The sequence below is a fragment of the Salvelinus alpinus genome, chromosome 37 (genome assembly GCF_045679555.1).
Source record: "Salvelinus alpinus chromosome 37, SLU_Salpinus.1, whole genome shotgun sequence".
Classification (NCBI taxonomy): domain Eukaryota; kingdom Metazoa; phylum Chordata; class Actinopteri; order Salmoniformes; family Salmonidae; genus Salvelinus; species Salvelinus alpinus.
The window spans coordinates 12,002,966-12,020,027 of record NC_092122.1 but is presented as its reverse complement, the minus strand read 5'-3'; the positions used below and the strand labels follow the sequence as shown (position 1 = coordinate 12,020,027).

Here is a 17,062-nt window from a genome sequence, read left to right as displayed (position 1 = left end):
CAGCGGAGCGGTGAGTGTGTAATTGTGCACTACTTACGCATTCAGGCGGTCTGCAATACTTTGCCACGCTTTTTCTCTTTGCTTTATCACTGTGGCGGTGTTGCCTTTCTTCTTAATTATATCTTTTACCTCCTCGTATGCCTCCATGAGGATTTGTGCTTCCGACGGGGAAAAGTACGCGGCTCTAGTTGCCATGGTAAATCAGTTAATCTGTGATCTGTGGCGGGGTCTATTTGAGTGAGCCGTGAGCGCGCACCTATCCAGGATTGGTTTCACCTGGCTTAATGAATCCGTGTCTGCTCATCCTGGCTTGGTCTTTGTGCAACCAATTAAGCCTGGACGCACATGTTTTGGCTTCATTGAGCTCAGCTGAGTCATTTATCCCGGATGTCTTAATTCTACTTTTGTGCAACAGGCCCCAGGTGGTTAGAGCGTTGGACTAGTTAACTGTAAGGTTGCAAGATTGAATCCCCGAGCTGACATGGTAAAAATTTGTCGTTCTGCCCCTGAACAAGGCAGTTAACCCACCATTCCTAGGCCGTCATTGAAAATAAGAATGTGTTCTTAACTGACTTGCCTAGTTAAATAAAGGTGTTGTTATGAAAACTTGAAATCGGCCCTAATTAATCGGCCGACCTCTAATTTATGGTGCTTTCAAGACAACTGGGAACTCGGGGAAAGTTGTGAATCATGATGTCAGTGATCTTCAGGTCGTAGCTCTAGAAAGAGACCCGAGTTCTGAGTTTCACAATTCCGAGTTGAATGAAAGTTCAAAACGTATTTCCCCAGTCGTAGCTAATTTTTCCAGAGTTCCCAGTTGTCTTGAACTCACTAAAGTCAGATTTTGCAGTTGTATGTTAAGTTGTTTTGGGCGCAGCACATTAATGCTTCATTAACAGCATGGCCAATGTTGAATGTTTATAATTTTAAACTAGGAAAAGAGACCCTTAATCTTAGACTTGGGACCCACTGCCACTCCATTGAATAGCAAGATAATGATTGCTTTGCAATGCTTGCAGTTAGCCAGGGCACATTTGTGGCCTGCTGGAGGTCATTTTGCAGGGCTCTGGCAGTGCTCCTCCTGCTCAAAGGCGGAGGTAGCGGTCCTGCTGCTGGGTTGTTGCCCTCCTACAGCCTCCTCCACGTCTCCTGATGTACTGGCCTGTCTCCTGGTAGCGCCTCCATGCTCTGGACACTACGCTGACAGACACAGCAAACCTTCTTGCCACAGCTCGCATTGATGTGCCATCCTGGATGAGCTGCACTACCTGAGCCACTTGTGTGGGTTGTAGACTCCGTCTCATGCTACCACTAGTGAGAGAGCACCGCCAGCATTCAAAAGTGACCAAAACATCAGCCAGGAAGCATAGGAACTGAGAAGTGGTCTGTGGTCACCACCTGCAGAATCACTCCTTTATTGGGGGTGTCTTGCTAATTGCCTATAATTTCCACCTTTTGTCTATTCCATTTGCACAACAGCATGTGAAATGTATTGTCAATCAGTGTTGCTTCCTAAGTGGACAGTTTGATTTCACAGAAGTGTGATTGACTTGGAGTTACATTGTGTTGTTTAAGTGTTCCCTTTATTTTTTTGAGCAGTGTATATAAGTTCTTCACTATTATTGTGTTTTGATGTATTTTTAATACCTTTTAAAGACATGCTCCGATACTTTGGCAACTACTTAAACCTCCTGCTTTGGGCTAGATGTGTCAATCTGTAGTTCATATATGCTTAATCTTTGAGCAGAATAACTGTCTCTTCAATTAGCCACTAAATTCCTAGTTCAAAAGGAACTGTTTTTCTGGAAGCTGTGCTGCACCATTTCCCCCCACGTGGGCCAGCCCCCTAGCAATTAGTTAAACCAATGAGCTTCAGCCCCTCGCCATAAGAGAGACAGCTAGCAAGATACACAAGATACCCACACAGCAGAGCAAGTGAGAGCGCAGTGACACACATACAGTATCATCACACGTGACGTAGTATGCAATTTTCGGGGACCACTTTTGGCTCGTGAGTGCAATTTTCAGAACTACTGACTAAAAACTATACAAAAGTACCGGAGAATCCATTTGACTTTTTCTCGTAGATGTTTTCTAAGACCCCTTTTCCTCCTGTTTGACCAGGAATCAAGGCTAGTACTTTTGCCTCAATTTTAAGATGGAAAATGGATTAAAAATGTATCTATGCCTTTATTTCCCCAAAATATACACTCTTAGCTTTTTTTGAGTCCCAATTTGATAAGCTGCTATGAACTCCCTGCACATGTGGTGCTCATGGGTCCTTTTACATGGATATTACCCTATCCCTTTGCTCACAACAAATGGTTGCATGTTGGCTGAAACATGTCCTTTCTCCCATCTTTCCCTTTCTGTGTGTAGAAACATCTTGGTGGACAAACCCAATGACCAGTCCTCCAGGTGGTCGTCTGAGAGCAACTACCCTCCACAGGTAACGTCTGCTGTGCCCCGCCCACATAGACACCTGTCTCATACTCAGGCCTACCTGTCACTAGCACACCTTCCATGCCTTGTGCCTTACCTGTCTTGAGATGGGGCTCTTCCGTAGAGGGTCTGTGCCCAGTTGCATACAACAGCCGTGTTCTCAATTCACTGGTGGCTGCTAAATAGTAGCACCTAATAGACGGGTTGGTTGTTTAGCAACAAAACCGACGCGCATTCAACTATGGGGCAAAACCGACTGCGTTGGCTTAGATTGTTGACAACAGGTAAACTATATTTTGTCTCCAGCATTTATTGAAAACATAAATACATTTGCACAATGAGCACTTCTTGTCTCAAATACATCGTTACACTTGTTTGTTAGCTAGCTAGTGAATTTTAGCCTCTTTAGCATTGACATGAAATCAGTCAAAACACTTCAAACAAGACATGGTATAGTTCAAGAAAAATATTAAACTAGTTGAAACAAGTCACTTACGATTCCCCACATGGCAGTTTCTTGTCATTGTTGGTAGCTATCTGGCCATCCAGAATCATAAAATCCACAGACTTCTGCCCCATAGAAGCGTGCGTTGTCAGCTAACACATCTTTAGTATGCACGTCTTGACCCCAATGACTTGCACTTGCACTTTTGTGAGTAGGAAGTGGCCCAGCGTAGCGTGTTTGACTGTCTTGTGGTTACGGGCAGAGGAAATTGAAATTTTGTTTTTGCAGTAAGAGGAAACTAAGCATGTCAGTCTTAACCACCCAAGCTAGACATTCAAAACATTCAAAACTCCACTGCATCTGTTTACGTCAAATACGTTTCACTCTCTAAAAATGTTGAACTCTCATCAACCGCTTTTATCTTTTCAAAGAGAGGGAGGTTGTTGAGAGGTAGAGCCTTGAACATAATTATACTGAACAAATGATAAAGCCATACCCCATAAATCATAAATGAAGCCCGAGTCCTTTCATATAAATGTTTTATAATGGTTTCTATGGCAACAAGAATCGACAAAGCATTGAGATACGGGTCTTTCATTAGCAAGTGTGCCATGTTTTTAGGTGACCCGACTGTTTTGAAAAAGCAAGATCGATATACCCAAGCTAGGACTAATCCCTCTGTTAAATGTACCCTAGGCGGTAACCTAATGAGATGCAATATATCTGCCTTATTATTGATGAAAACTGTTGAAGATGGAACTGTATCAGAGGACCCATTAGTAAGCCTAGCAGATGCACTCTGGTAGTGGATGGTTATTGCTCACTCACACAGCCATTTAAACCTACAGGATTTGTAGAAACATGGGTCTCCAGGGATTGTGGGTTGCCTGGTTTCCGGAAAGCAGATTTAATCAATGTTCTATCTGTACTGCTCTATCCCCTCTCTCTCCCAGAGGGTTCAACCCGGTGCCCTGTCCGGTCGGCAGCAGATATGCCCAGGCTAGTTACCACTCCAGTGACCTGTGAACATGGCAAATCAAATAAAATTTTATTAGTCACATGCGCCGAATACAATACAGGGAAATGCTTACTTATGAGCCCCTAACCGACAGTGCAGTTTTAAAAATATGGATAAGAATAAGAGATAAAAGTAACAAGTAAATAAAGAGGAGCTGTAAAAAGATAACAATATATACAGGAGGGGGGGGGGGGGGGTGCTGGTACAGAGACAATGTGTGGGGGCACCGGTTAGTTGAGGTAGTATGTACATGTAGGTAGAGTTAAAGTGACTATGCATAGATGACAAGAGAGTGGTGGGGGAGGGGTGGGCAAATGTGAATAGTCTGGGTAGCCATTTAACTAGATGTTCTGGAGTCTTATGGCTTGGGGGTAGAAGCTGTTTAGAAGCCTCTTGGACCTAGGCTTCCGTTCGCACTACCCTCTGTAGTGCCTTGCAGTCGGAGGCCGAGCAGTTGCCATACCAGGCAGTGATGCACCCAGGGAGGATGCTCTCGATAGTGCAGCTGTAGTACCTTTTGAGGATCTGAGGACCCATGCCAAATCTTTTCAGTCTCCTGAGGGGGAATAGGTTTTGTTGTGCCTGCTTCACGACTGTCATGGTGTGCTTAGACCATGTTAGTTTGTTGGTGATGTGGACACCAAGGAACTTGAAGCTGGTTGAGCTGCTCCACTGCAGCCCTGTCGATGAGAATGGGGGTGTGCTTGGTCCTCTTTTTCCTGTAGTCCACAATCATCTCCTTTGTCTTGATCACGTTGAGGGAGAGGTTGTTGTCCTGGCACCACACGGCCAGGTTTCTGACGACCTCCCTATAGGCTGTCTCGTTGTTGTTGGTGATCAGGCCTACCACTATTGTCATTGGCAAATTTAATGATGGTGTTGGAGTCGTGCTTGGCCATGTAGTCATGAGTGAACAGGGAGTACAGGAGGGGCTGAGCACGGGCCCCTGTGTTGAGGATCAGCGTGGCGGATGTGTTGTTACCTTCCCTTTCCACCTGGGGACGGCCCGCCAGGAAGTCCTGGATCCAGTTGCAGAGGGATGCGTTTAGTCCCAGGGTCCTTAGCTATTTAATGATTTGAGGGCACTATGGTGTTGAATGCTGAGCTGTAGTCAATGAATAGCATTCTCACATAGGTGTTCCTCTTGTCCAGGTGGGAAAGGGCAGTTTGGAGTGCAATGGAGACTGCATCATCTGTGGATCTGTTGGGGTGGTATGCAAATTGGAGTGGGTCTAGGGTTTCTGGGATGACCAGCCTTTCAAAGCACTTCATGGCTACAGACGTGAGTGTTACGGGTCGGTAGTCATTTAGGCAGGTTACCTTAGTGTTCTTGGGCACAGGCTCTATGGTGGTCTGCTTGAAACATGTTGGTATTACAGACTCGGACAGGGAGAGGTTGAAAATGTCAGTGAAGACACTTGCTAGTTGGTCAGCGCACACTCGCAGTACACGTCCTGGTAATCCGTCTGGCCCTGCGGCCTTGTGAATGTTGACCTGTCTAAAGGTCTTACTCACATCGGCTGCGGAGAGCGTGATCACACAGTCATCCAGTACAGCTGGTCCTCTCATGCGTGTTTCAGTGTTATTTGCCTCGAAGTGAGCATATAAGTAGTTTAGCTTGTCCGGTAGGCTCGTGTCACTGGCAGCTCTCGTAGTCTGTAATCGTTTGCAAGCCCTGCCACATTTGGCGGGCGTCAGAGCCGGTGTAGTAAGACTCTATCTTAGTCCTGTATTGATGCTTTGCCTGTTTGGTGGTTCGTCGAAGTGCATAGCGGGATTTCTTTTAAGCTTCCGGGTTAGAGTCCCGCTCATTGAAAAGGCTAGAGCTGCCGCTTATCTCAGTGCAGATGCTGCCTATAATCCATGGTTTCTAGTTGGGGTATGTACGTACGGTCACTGTGGGGATGACGTCATCGATGCACTTATTGATGAAGCCAATGACAGATGTGGTGTACTCCTCAATGCCATTGGAGGAATCCCGGAACATATTCCAGTCTGTGTTAGCAAAACAGTCCTGTAGCTTGGCATCTGCTTCATCTGACCACTTTTTTATTAATCTAGTCACTGGTGCTTCCTGCTTTAATTGTTGCTTGTAAGCAGAAATCAGGAGGATAGAATTATGGTCAGATTTGCCAAATGGAGGGCGAGGGAGAGCTTTGTCCCATAGTTTGACTGTGCAGCAGCTCGTATACACAGCATTTCTCCTCTGCTCTCTGTGCCATCTGCAGTGTTGTGAAACATGTTCGGAGAGCAGTAGCATGAAAACTGCAGTGTCATGTGTTGATAATATAGATCGGATACTACTTTATGAATTATTGTGAGAGACCGCTGATCAGAATCTCCCCTCTATTTTCCCTCCAGTACTTAATGTTGAAATTGGAAAGGCCAGCGATCGTTCAGAGCATCACCTTTGGGAAGTATGAGAAGACTCACGTGTGTAACCTGAAGAAGTTCAAAGTGTTTGGTGGGATGAGTGAAGAGAACATGACAGAACTCCTGTCCAGGTGAGAGCAGAGGGACAGTGAAGTGTACTTCTTTACTGTATAATTAACCTACCTTACTGTCTGTACCATATTTATTTAATTTGTTATCTTCTATTCCTCTGCAGTGGCCTGAAGAATGACTACAACAAGGAGACCTTCACCTTGAAGCACAAGATCGACGAACAGATGTTTCCCTGCAGATTTGTTAAAATAGGTGAGTTTGGAAAAGGAATGGGCCCAAGGCTTGGGCCTACGTGTTGTACAGACTCTGTCCAGCTTGAACATGATTGGAGTGAAGAGATGCTACACGGCTGGAGATGGAAATAAGTAAAAATGGTGAAATAGTTGATGATTTAAATTCTAGACCGTTCTCTCTGTCTCTCTCAGTGCCTCTGATGTCTTGGGGGCCCAGTTTTAACTTCAGTATCTGGTACATTGAGCTGCATGGCATAGAGGAACCTGACGTAGTGCAGCCCTGCCTTAACTGGTACAGCAAGGTGAGCCTGCCTCTGAGACGCACTCATTTACATACACAGTTGGGGTTAAGGGAGAGAATCAGTCTGAGTGGGTTACTTAAGCAATAAGGCCAGAGAGGGTGTTGTATTTGCGGAGTGCCTGGATACAGCCCTTAGCCGTGGTATATTGGCCATGTACTACAAACTCCAGAGGTGCCTTATTGATTTTATAAACTGGTTACCAATGTAATTAGAGTAGTAACAATGATATTTTGTCATACCTATGGTATACGGTCTGATATACCATGGCTGTCAGCCATTCAGGACTCAAACCATTCAGTTTAAGCAATAAGGCCCTCAGAGGTCCGGTATATGACCAATATACCACGGCTAAGGGCTGTTCTTATGTACGATGCAACTCGGAGTGCCTGGACACAGACCTTAGCCGTGGTATATTGGCCATATACCACAAATCCCTGAGGTCCCTTACTGCTGTTTATAAACTGGTTACCAATGTAATTAGAATAATGGTCATACTCATGGTATACGGTCTGATATACCACAGCTTTCAGCCAATCAGCATTCAGGGCTCAAACCACCTAGTTTATAATATGAAGTATACTATTTGTGATGAAAAACATTGATCAAATATGGAGCTGTATTCCTCTAGTACCGGGAACAGGAAGCGATCCGCCTGTGCCTGAAGCACTTCCGGCAGCATAACTACACAGAAGCCTTTGAGTCGCTGCAGAAGAAGACACGCATCGCGTTGGAACACCAAATGCTGACACACCTCCACGACCGCCTGGTACTCCGGGGAGACTTTGATGCCTGTGAGGAGCTCATCGACAAAGCTGTCAAAGGTCCTGACACCCACACCTCCTCAGAAAGACCGATGGGGGCTGGACCTACTGCCCTGTACACATCAACTGCAGTACAACTACATGACCTCAATCATCCTACTAACTACAGACCTCTACCATCCCATGACTGAGATCTTAAAACTTAGTTCGGCTTATATTTAGCTCATGAATTCAGTGGATACCATAGTGATTCATTATTTACACTATAGATCCATGTATCTGTACTTTATCATTTTATCAGATTGATTTGCAACCACAGGGCATGGCATTGTCATCCTGACATCATGCTTTCTTTTTGAGATTGAAACGGTAACAAAACTATTCACTTCTATCTCCTGGCTAAAATAATCTGGACAATCTTTCTGTGTTTGACATTTTCCTCTGTAGACGGTTTATTTAACCAGTACATCAGCCAGCAAGAGTACAAGCCAAGATGGAGTCAGATCATCCCCAAGAGTAACAAAGGTACAACCGCCCAAGAGCCAAGCCCAGATGACATGAACAGTGAGACAAACTACTCAAGTAGGAAATGTGTTCTCATTAACAAAATGCTATGGTACGCTGTACACTACCACTCTATAGCAATGAATTAATGTTTTTCCCCGTCCCTCTTTCTCTTCTGCTCCTTTTCCATTTTCCTTCAACACTCATCCCTCTCCTACATTTTATTCCCTCAACCCCTTTTTCCTCGCACTCTTCCGCTCCATTGCTCTCCAGGTAATGAGGATGACAACAGACCAGGGATGAGGGGAGGTCATCAGATGGTCATCGACGTTCAGACAGGTGAGGCATGCTAGCTAACACCACACCTAGACCACACCCCCTATAATGTCACCTATTACTTAAACTGGAATTCTCCTCTTCCAAATGTGTTATTTAACTATAGCGGAAATTGACGTTTAGGTTCCACCTCCGAAGAGTGACGCAGGCTGCTAATACATATTCACGAATTGGGGATGGGAACGCCGTGGGTGCTTTCCACGTGGAGTGGACAAATAACAAGTAGGGCACCGACAGCTGTCAGTGTAGCTAGCTAGCCTGCTAACCTTATCTGGCTGACTGATATTATCCATTACTACGCTGTATTCAAAATATTAGCCATCTAGGCTATGGCTGGTTCTGGAGTTGGATTTGTCATAAGCATGTAGGGGAAACTTCGCCACAGATGGATATGAGAAATCAGTCCACAGTTTTGGCATCGTCCATAAATTGCGACTGGGAATCTGCCATAGAAATGGGAAGAATAATATGAAGCTCCGGTAAAATGGATAGCCTAACTATCAGGGTCGCAACTTTCACTGGGAACGCCCCCCCCCCCCCACATTCTGAAATTCCATTTTTGGTCCCCCCCAGTTTTATCATTGGAATGCGATACAAAACGAGACAAAGGTGTGCTTTAGGACCATGAGGATGCCTCCGAGTAGTCGAGTAGGCTGCTTTGGAGTGTTTATCCAACTGGATAAGACCAAAGTTGCACCCCTGCTACCTATTGAGCGGTTTGGACTAGAGACGCATTTTTCTACATTGTAATGGATACGGTGAAACCTTTAGTAGGCTCATGCCATAGTTCTCACAGCTAGTGGAGGTGAAATGATAGGCTACAATGGCTGCGTGCCGCAAATTATATGTAACAACGCCCTGAGCGCATCGGACACGAAACACTAATATTTGATGTCAAAGCAGTGGAGCGTGTTCAAAACCATTCATCTTGGGGGGGGAAGTGGTTCCAAAATGCAATCTTATCACACACAATTTTAAATAAGTGCAACTTGACAAATTATCCAATGAATTATGATAATTTGTTGGTAAAAAAAAAATGGAGGTGCAAAAAAAAATTGCGCCCCCTATTTTAATTTGCACCATGGCTCTAAAAAGAATTTGCATGTCATTTCATAGGAAAAGACACGGCATTGGCACGAAGTTGCACGAAGTGGGCAGTTCGGGGTTGTCACTTCAAGCCCAAATATATTCTACTTTGACTTAAACAATTACTTATTGACTTAAATCGTTGTGTAACATTGTGGGTAAGCTCTAGCCATCGTCTTTCAGTGGATTTCTACTGCTGTAGGCGTGTAAGACATATAGTATCGCCTTTTGCAGAAGACAGTGGTTATTTTAGTGCTCTGTAATGTTTTGGTGGCTTACTCGCCTGCAGGTGTTTGTAAAGACAAAGGCTTGTATTGTGCGCGTGTGTATACAGGCTGTGAGAAGCCTTGCATCTTGCTGGTCTGTCTCTCAGGCCCCCAGACACTGAGAACTGTGTTGTTGGCCAATCCAGATGACCTAGAGTAACCCCCCCCCCCCCCAACCAACCTACAAAAACCTCTAAACAGTTTGCACGCCGTGCAGACATTACCCCTGTGTGCTGCTCTGCTGATTTGCCATGGTTACGGCCCATTGAACCTGTCCACCGCTGTGTTAATTATGCACTCATGCTACTCAATTCACGGGTTCTTCAGGACTTCTTCAGGACTTATGGAATGGGACTCTGTTCTTTCTGCAATTGAAGTGATGATTTCCCCCAAAATTCTCATGATTGTGCTCAGTATGTAGTCTAAGTGTTTATCTTGAATAGCCTTTTTCTACTCGTTAACCCTTTACATTCGTGGAACTTAGCCTCTATGGATACAGCTACATTGAAATGTTTGAAGAAACATACAGTTGAAGTCGGAAGTTTACATACACTTAGGTTGGCGTCATTAAAACTCGTTTTTCAACCACTCCACACATTTCTTGTTAACAAACTAGTTTTGGCAAGTCGGTTAGGACATTACTTCGTGCATGACAAAAGTAATTTTTCCAACAATTGTTTACAGACAGATTATTTCATATATCATTCACTGTATCACAATTCCTGTCGGTCAGAAGTTTTACATACACTAAGTTGACTGTGCCTTTAAACAGCTTGGAAAATTCCAGAAAATGTCATGGCTTTAGAAGCTTCTGGTTGACATAATTTGAGTCAATTGGAGTTGTACCTGTGGATGTATTTCAAGGCCTACCTTCGAACTCAGAGCCTCTTTGCTTGACATCATGGGAAAATCAAAAGAAATCAGCCAAGACCTCAGAAAAACAATTGTAGACCTCCAAGTCTGGTTCATCCTTGGGAGAAATTTCCAAACGCCTGAAGGTACCACGTTCATCTGTACAAACAATATTACACAAGTATAAACATCATGGGACCACGCAGCCGTTATAACGCTCAGAAAGGAGACGAGTTCTGTCTCCTAGAGATGAACCTACTTTGGTGTGAAAGTGCAAATCAATCCCAGAAGAACAGCAAAGGACCTTGTGAAGATGCTGGAGGAAACTGGTTCAAAAGTATCTATATGTAAAACGAGTCCTATATTGCCATAACCTGAAGGTCGCTCACCAAGGAAGAAGCCACTGCTCTAAAACCGCCATAGAAATGCCAGACTACGGTTTGCAATGCACATGGGGACAACGATCATACTTTTTGGAGAAATGTAAAAGGGGGGAGGCTTGCAAGCTGAAGAACACCATCCCAACCGTGAAGCACGGGGTGGCAGCATCATGTTGTGGGGGTGTTTTGCTGCAGGAGGGACTGGTGCACTTCACAAAATAGATGGCATCATGAGGAAAGGAAGTTATGTGGATATATTGAAGCAACATCTCCAGATATCAGTCAGGAAGTTGAAGCTTGGTTGCAAATGGGTCTTCCAAATGGACAATGACCCCAAGCATTCTTCCAAAGTTGTGAAAAATGGCTTAAGGACAACAAAGTCAAGGTATTGGAGTGGCCATCACAAAGCCCTGACCTCAATCCTATAGAACATTTGTGGGCAGAACTGAAAAAGTGTGTGCGAGCAAGGAGGCCTACAAACCTCTGTTACACCAGCTCTGTCAGGAGGAATGGGCCAAAATTCACCCAACTTATTGTGGGAAGTTTGTGGAAGACTACCCGAAACGTTTGATCCAAGTTAAACAATTTAAAGGCAATGCTATCAAATACTAATTGAGTGTATGTAAACTTCTGACCCACTGGGAATGTGATGAAAGAAATAAAAGCTGAAATCATTCTCTCTACTATTATTCTGACATTTCACATTCTTAAAATAAAGTGGTGATCCTAACTGACCTAAGACAGGGCATTTTTACTACGATTAAGTGTCAGGAATTGTGAAACTGAGGTGAAATGTATTTGGCTAAGGTGTATGTAAACTTCCGACTTCAACTGTATGCATAACCATGGTAGCAATTGAAAGGGACCACTTCATAATATGGGGAAATTATCGGACCAAAGGTGAGGACACAACAGTCAAGCGTTAGATTAAGAGGTCTAACTGGTGTATCAAAGTGGCCACACACCTCTCTGATGTGTGCACAGTTACTAAATCATTTCAATTCAGTTTTATGGCTCAAGGAAAGAGCTTTCAACTATTAGGTGCCTTTTAAAAAAAATTTTTTTTAGCTGTACTGTTGAATTGAATGCAAGCACACTTTTTTTTGTTATTTCTTTTTTTGAACACAGCCCTGCATCCCCATCACACAATTGTTTTCGCAATCCAAAATTGGTCCATTTATAAATTGCATTCTGGGTTAGGTGGGCACAATTTGAAAGCTTATTCTCTTGCCAACATGACTCCTAAGTTATAAAATACAATGTTAGTGTTAGACTTTCAGAAGGCCCTTCAGAGAAAATGATAGTCATTTTGGTGTGCGTAGAATGGATTAATGAGTGCATTCAGGTGCGTGTTCTGCTGCTAATTTTCTTCACAATGCGACAAATAGGCTCCTTCTGTTTAAAAAAATATATATGCCATGTCATCCTTGTAAATGTACATCAAATATAGCGATCATAAACGTTGATAATGTAAAGGACATGAGTTTCATCATATGGAAAAGCAAAGCGCACATTTGGACTCGTGGTTGTGTGGTTTGCTTGTATGACATCAAAGCAGTATTTATTATCGTCTCATCTTTCAAAACAAATCGAGTCCTCTTGATTAACAATATTCCCCTCTTTGACAAAACGTGCAAAAGGCGCCCAATTAGCGGGAGGGACGGGGGTGTGTGTGTGTATATCTTGTTGCGCTTAGTACAGCTGTACGCCTGTCCAGTTGAATCCCATACATCTCTGTAGTGGAGATCCTGAGTTCTGACGTCTTGTATGGCATGTTACTGTATGGTTGCTGGATCGAATCCCCGAGCTGACAAGGTAAAAATCTGTCGTTCTGCCCCTGAACAAGGCAGTTAACCCACTGTTCCTAGGCCGTCATTGTAAATAAGAATTTGTTCTTAACTGACTTGCCTAGTTTAAAAATTTATTTTGCCACTGCATTCCATGGTGCTTGTCAGTGACCAAATCTGCCATTTTCAACCAGTTTACAGGTTTGAGTGTGAAGGGATAGTTTCAGGACCATTGTGCTTTACTGTAGTCTTCTTGGTGTTTCGGGTATAGGCACCAGAGTAGTTCATTGATGTTGAATGCATCCAGCTGTCAGAGCAGCTCACAGATCACTGCACCTGTAAATAGCCCATCCAACTACCTCATCCCCATACTGTATGTATTTATTGCTCCTTTGCACCCCAGTATCTCTACTTGCACATTCATCTTCTGCACATCTATCACTCCAGTGTTTAATTGGTATATTGTAATTACTTCGCCACCATGGCCTATTTATTGCTTTATCTTACCTCATTTGCACACACTGTATATAGACTTTTTCTACTGTGTTATTGACTGTATGTTTGTTTATTCCATGTGTAACTCTGTGTCGAGCTGCTTTTCTTTATCTTGGCCAGGTCGCAGTTGTAAATGAGAACTTGTTCTTAACTAGCCTACCTGGTTAAATAAAGGTTAAATATATATATATTTTTAAATCCCAGGTGTTGACCAGCGTTGGCTTCTTGTTTCCTACAGAGACGGTGTATCTTTTTGGGGGCTGGGACGGCACACAGGACCTGGCTGACTTCTGGGCCTACAGTGTTCAGGAGAACCAGTGGGTCTGCATCTCCAGAGACACAGAGAAGGAGGTGTGAGAGCAAGATGTATGAAAGACCGAAGGATGGTGGAAAGAGCAGTTATTGTGACACAGAACAGCACTGTTAAATGGTCTATACTGATTGTTACAGCTGCTTAATGAGCAGAACACTAAATTATTTATAGGAATGATCAGGATAATGACTGCAGTTTTCTTTGGTCAAGGTGAAGGTAATGTCTAACGAATGATTATAATGAAGATAATAGTTGAAAGCTTCACTATAGGAAAATATAACAAAGGTGTAATGTTATTGAGCAGGTACTGGATATCAACGAAGTTCAGTAAATGGTAGAAATGCTGTCGCCACATGGGAGCAGGGGGCCGAGTCGTCTCCTTTTTTATAGACAGTTGGTGTGATGGCTTACCCCCTCCCCCCTTGTCCTCTCCCAGAGTGGTCCCAGTGCGCGGTCCTGTCACAAGATGTGCATCGACAGCCAGCGGCGGCAGATCTACACACTCGGCCGCTACCTAGACTCCAGCGTCAGAAACAGCAAGTCTCTGAAGAGTGACTTCTACCGCTACGATGTCGACGCCAACACCTGGACACTGCTCAGCGAGGACACGTCAGCCGACGGCGGGCCCAAGCTCGTCTTTGACCACCAGGTAACCTCTTTATCACGCCCCTCACACAGCTGTATCACACACGTCCAAACTGGACTAAACTGGCTAGGAGTGAATTGAAACACTGGGCCTCATTAAAAATAGGTTACTGAGTTTTTGTTGGTTAAATAATTGGTCCACTCAGCCATCTGGAGGTGAGACCAGAGCACTGATGATGAAGGCTTAGCCGGCTATAGTCTTGACATATTTTCCTCGTGTCCCACTTTTTAAGCTAAAAATGAATCTAAACGCCAAGGATTTTTGCGTCATTTTTCCACTGCTCTAAGCCCAACACTGAAATCCAAATGTTGAATCTCATGACTCTCTTCCGACCCAACATTTCTCTTCTCCTCCCTTTCTCTCATCCTTCCTCCCTCTCCTTATAGATGTGTATGGACTCGGAGAAGCACATGATCTATACGTTTGGTGGTCGGATTCTGATGTGTAACGGCAGTGTGGAGGACAGCAGGACGTCCGAGCCCCAGTTCAGTGGGCTGTATGCCTTCCACTGCCAGGCCGGAACCTGGAGCCTGCTCAGAGAAGACTCCTGCAACGCTGGGCCTGAGGATGTCCAGTCACGCATCGGACACTGCATGCTCTTCCACACTGTGAGTTATGGGAGTAGTATTATGACTGGTATTGATGTTAGGGTAATGTTGCATAGCTGTTACTGAACTGTGCTCATACACTCACACACATCAACACACAATGTGGCAACATTGCGGTGACATTCTTTATAGAATTCAGCACTAACACCAGACTGATTTATTGAAAGAAAGCCAAAATGTCTTTCTGCTTTGTGTTTTTAGAGAAAGCCAATGACAGAACAAATATGGTCCAATTTTACTCTCATGACTTTTATGAAGTGAAGGAAAATTGTTCAGACTATTATCTTGTTCCACAGAAGAATGTAAACCATTCAGAGTGTTGGCATGAATATGAAATAGATTTTGCTCTTCTCTCGCTCATCTCCCCCTCCCTTTCTCCAGAGGAATCGTTGTCTGTATGTGTTCGGAGGTCAGAGGTCAAAGACGTACCTGAATGACTTCTTCAGCTACGACGTGGACGGGGACCATGTGGAGATCATCTCAGACGGAACCAAGAAGGACTCCGGCATGGGTAAGACTGTCCACTTAGTCACTTAAGCCACCAGGGACAGTAACTCCATGGGTGGAGTAAAGTACAACCGACTCACCTTAATTGTTTAGTGCCAACATTTTGTTCCAAATGGATCTGGTCAGGTCTAATGCCAAGGGTGTTGCAAGGCTAACCTAAATGAGTTTAGCCTTCATATAAAAGTCCCCTCACTGCCTTCAGCACGTTGTACTTGCACCCTGGGTTCCACCCATTCTGCAGGGCAACAGAGAATCTAGTAGCGTGGCCGTAGTGCGTTTTCTTTACAAAGTTGGAATTCATAATTGCTTGCTGTGATTAGAAAGTGAGTAGTTGATTTCCTTAGCTTCTGAGAATAGCATTTTTGTCATGTGCAAAATGGGGTTCTTAGAAATTCCCACCCCCATATTATTGTGGTATTTAGCAAAACCTCACAGGAACATTTAATTAGAGTGCACTCTCACACCACACACACACTGTCTCAATCGCTCACAATCCACTTTCGCTTTCATTTTTATTCTCACTCACAGAACCATATTCTTTTATCCTCTACTTTTTCTATTACACACATGTTTGCAAAGCTACTGGTAATTTACCAAAGTTACCAGAATCTTCAGTAATTTTGGTAATTAACAGAAAACATATGATAACTTTGGTAATTTATACTTGAGTAACTGTAAAGAAAAACAAAAACAAAAATATTTATTGTTATATACACATACGCGCGCACACACACAGTACCAGTCAAACATTTGGACAAACCTACCCATTCAAAGGTTTTTCTTTATTTTTACATTGTAGAAAAATAGTAAAGACATAAAATCTATGAAATATCACACATGGAATCATGTAGTAACCAAGAAAGTGTTAAACAAATCAAAATATATTTGAGATTCTTCAAAGTAGCCACCCTTTGCTTTGATGACAGCTTTGCACACTCTTGGCATTCTCTCAACCAGTTTCATGAGGAATGCTTTTCCAACAGTCTTGAAGGAGTTCCCACATATGCTGAGCACTTGTTGGCTGCTTTTCCTTCACTCTGTGGTCCAACTCATCTCAAACCATCTCAATTGGGTTGAGGTCGTGTGATTGTGAAGGCCAGGTCATATTTTGCAGCACTCCATCACTCTCCTTGGTTAAATAGCCCTTACACAGCCTGGAGGTGTGTTGGGTCATTGTCCTGTTGAAAAACAAATGATAGTCCCACGAAGCCCAAACCAGATGGGATGGCGTATCGCTGCAGAATGCTGTGGTAGCCATGCTGGTTAAGTGTGCTTTGAATTCTAAATAAAGCATCTCGCAAAGACACGGCGGTTGGAACCAAAAATCTACAATTTGGACTCCAGCCCAAAGGACAGATTTCCACCGGTCTAAGTAATGATGGACTGTCGTTTCTCTTTGCTTATTTGAGCTCTTCTTGCCATATGTACTTGTCTTTTTACCAAATAGGGCTATCTTCTGTATTTCCACCTACCTTGTCACAACACAACTGATTGGCTTAAATGCATTAAGAAGGAAAAGAAATCCACGTTAACTTTTTAACAAGGCACACCTGTTAATTGAAATGCATTCCAGGTGACTACCTCATAAAGATGGTTGAGAGAATGCCAAAAGTGCAAAGCTGTCAAGGCAAAAGGT

At 43.7% G+C, this 17,062-nt stretch overlaps 2 protein-coding genes across 7 annotated transcripts in view; one reads left to right on the top strand and one right to left on the bottom strand.

Annotated features, from left to right (window-relative positions):
- LOC139566063 (putative nuclease HARBI1) overlaps positions 1–3,061 on the bottom strand; it is a 160,748-nt gene extending 157,687 nt beyond the window's left edge. Inside the window, exons 1-2 of one of the 5 annotated variants that reach the window (XM_071386924.1) lie at positions 2,939–3,061; positions 2,540–2,634 (exon numbers count right to left, since the gene is read on the bottom strand). Coding sequence is in view for 1 of the 5 variants with exons in the window: in XM_071386925.1 (XP_071243026.1) it covers positions 38–195 (158 nt within the window). In the remaining 4 variants the exon portion in view is untranslated. Of the gene's footprint in view, positions 1–37; positions 1,367–2,539; positions 2,635–2,938 lie in introns of those variants that run through there. The other 4 variants (XR_011673046.1, XR_011673045.1, XM_071386923.1 and 1 more) reach the window with 4 other exon arrangements.
- LOC139566060 (muskelin) overlaps positions 1–17,062 on the top strand; it is a 35,886-nt gene that overhangs the window by 6,632 nt on the left and 12,192 nt on the right. Inside the window, exons 2-12 of one of the 2 annotated variants that reach the window (XM_071386919.1) lie at positions 2,380–2,449; positions 6,267–6,409; positions 6,514–6,602; positions 6,776–6,885; positions 7,514–7,706; positions 8,094–8,171; positions 8,424–8,489; positions 13,591–13,703; positions 14,102–14,314; positions 14,698–14,919; positions 15,301–15,430. In XM_071386919.1, the coding sequence (XP_071243020.1) occupies positions 2,380–2,449; positions 6,267–6,409; positions 6,514–6,602; positions 6,776–6,885; positions 7,514–7,706; positions 8,094–8,171; positions 8,424–8,489; positions 13,591–13,703; positions 14,102–14,314; positions 14,698–14,919; positions 15,301–15,430 (1,427 nt within the window). Of the gene's footprint in view, positions 1–2,379; positions 2,450–6,266; positions 6,410–6,513; positions 6,603–6,775; positions 6,886–7,513; positions 7,707–8,093; positions 8,211–8,423; positions 8,490–13,590; positions 13,704–14,101; positions 14,315–14,697; positions 14,920–15,300; positions 15,431–17,062 lie in introns of both variants that reach the window. The other variant, XM_071386918.1, reaches the window with a different exon arrangement.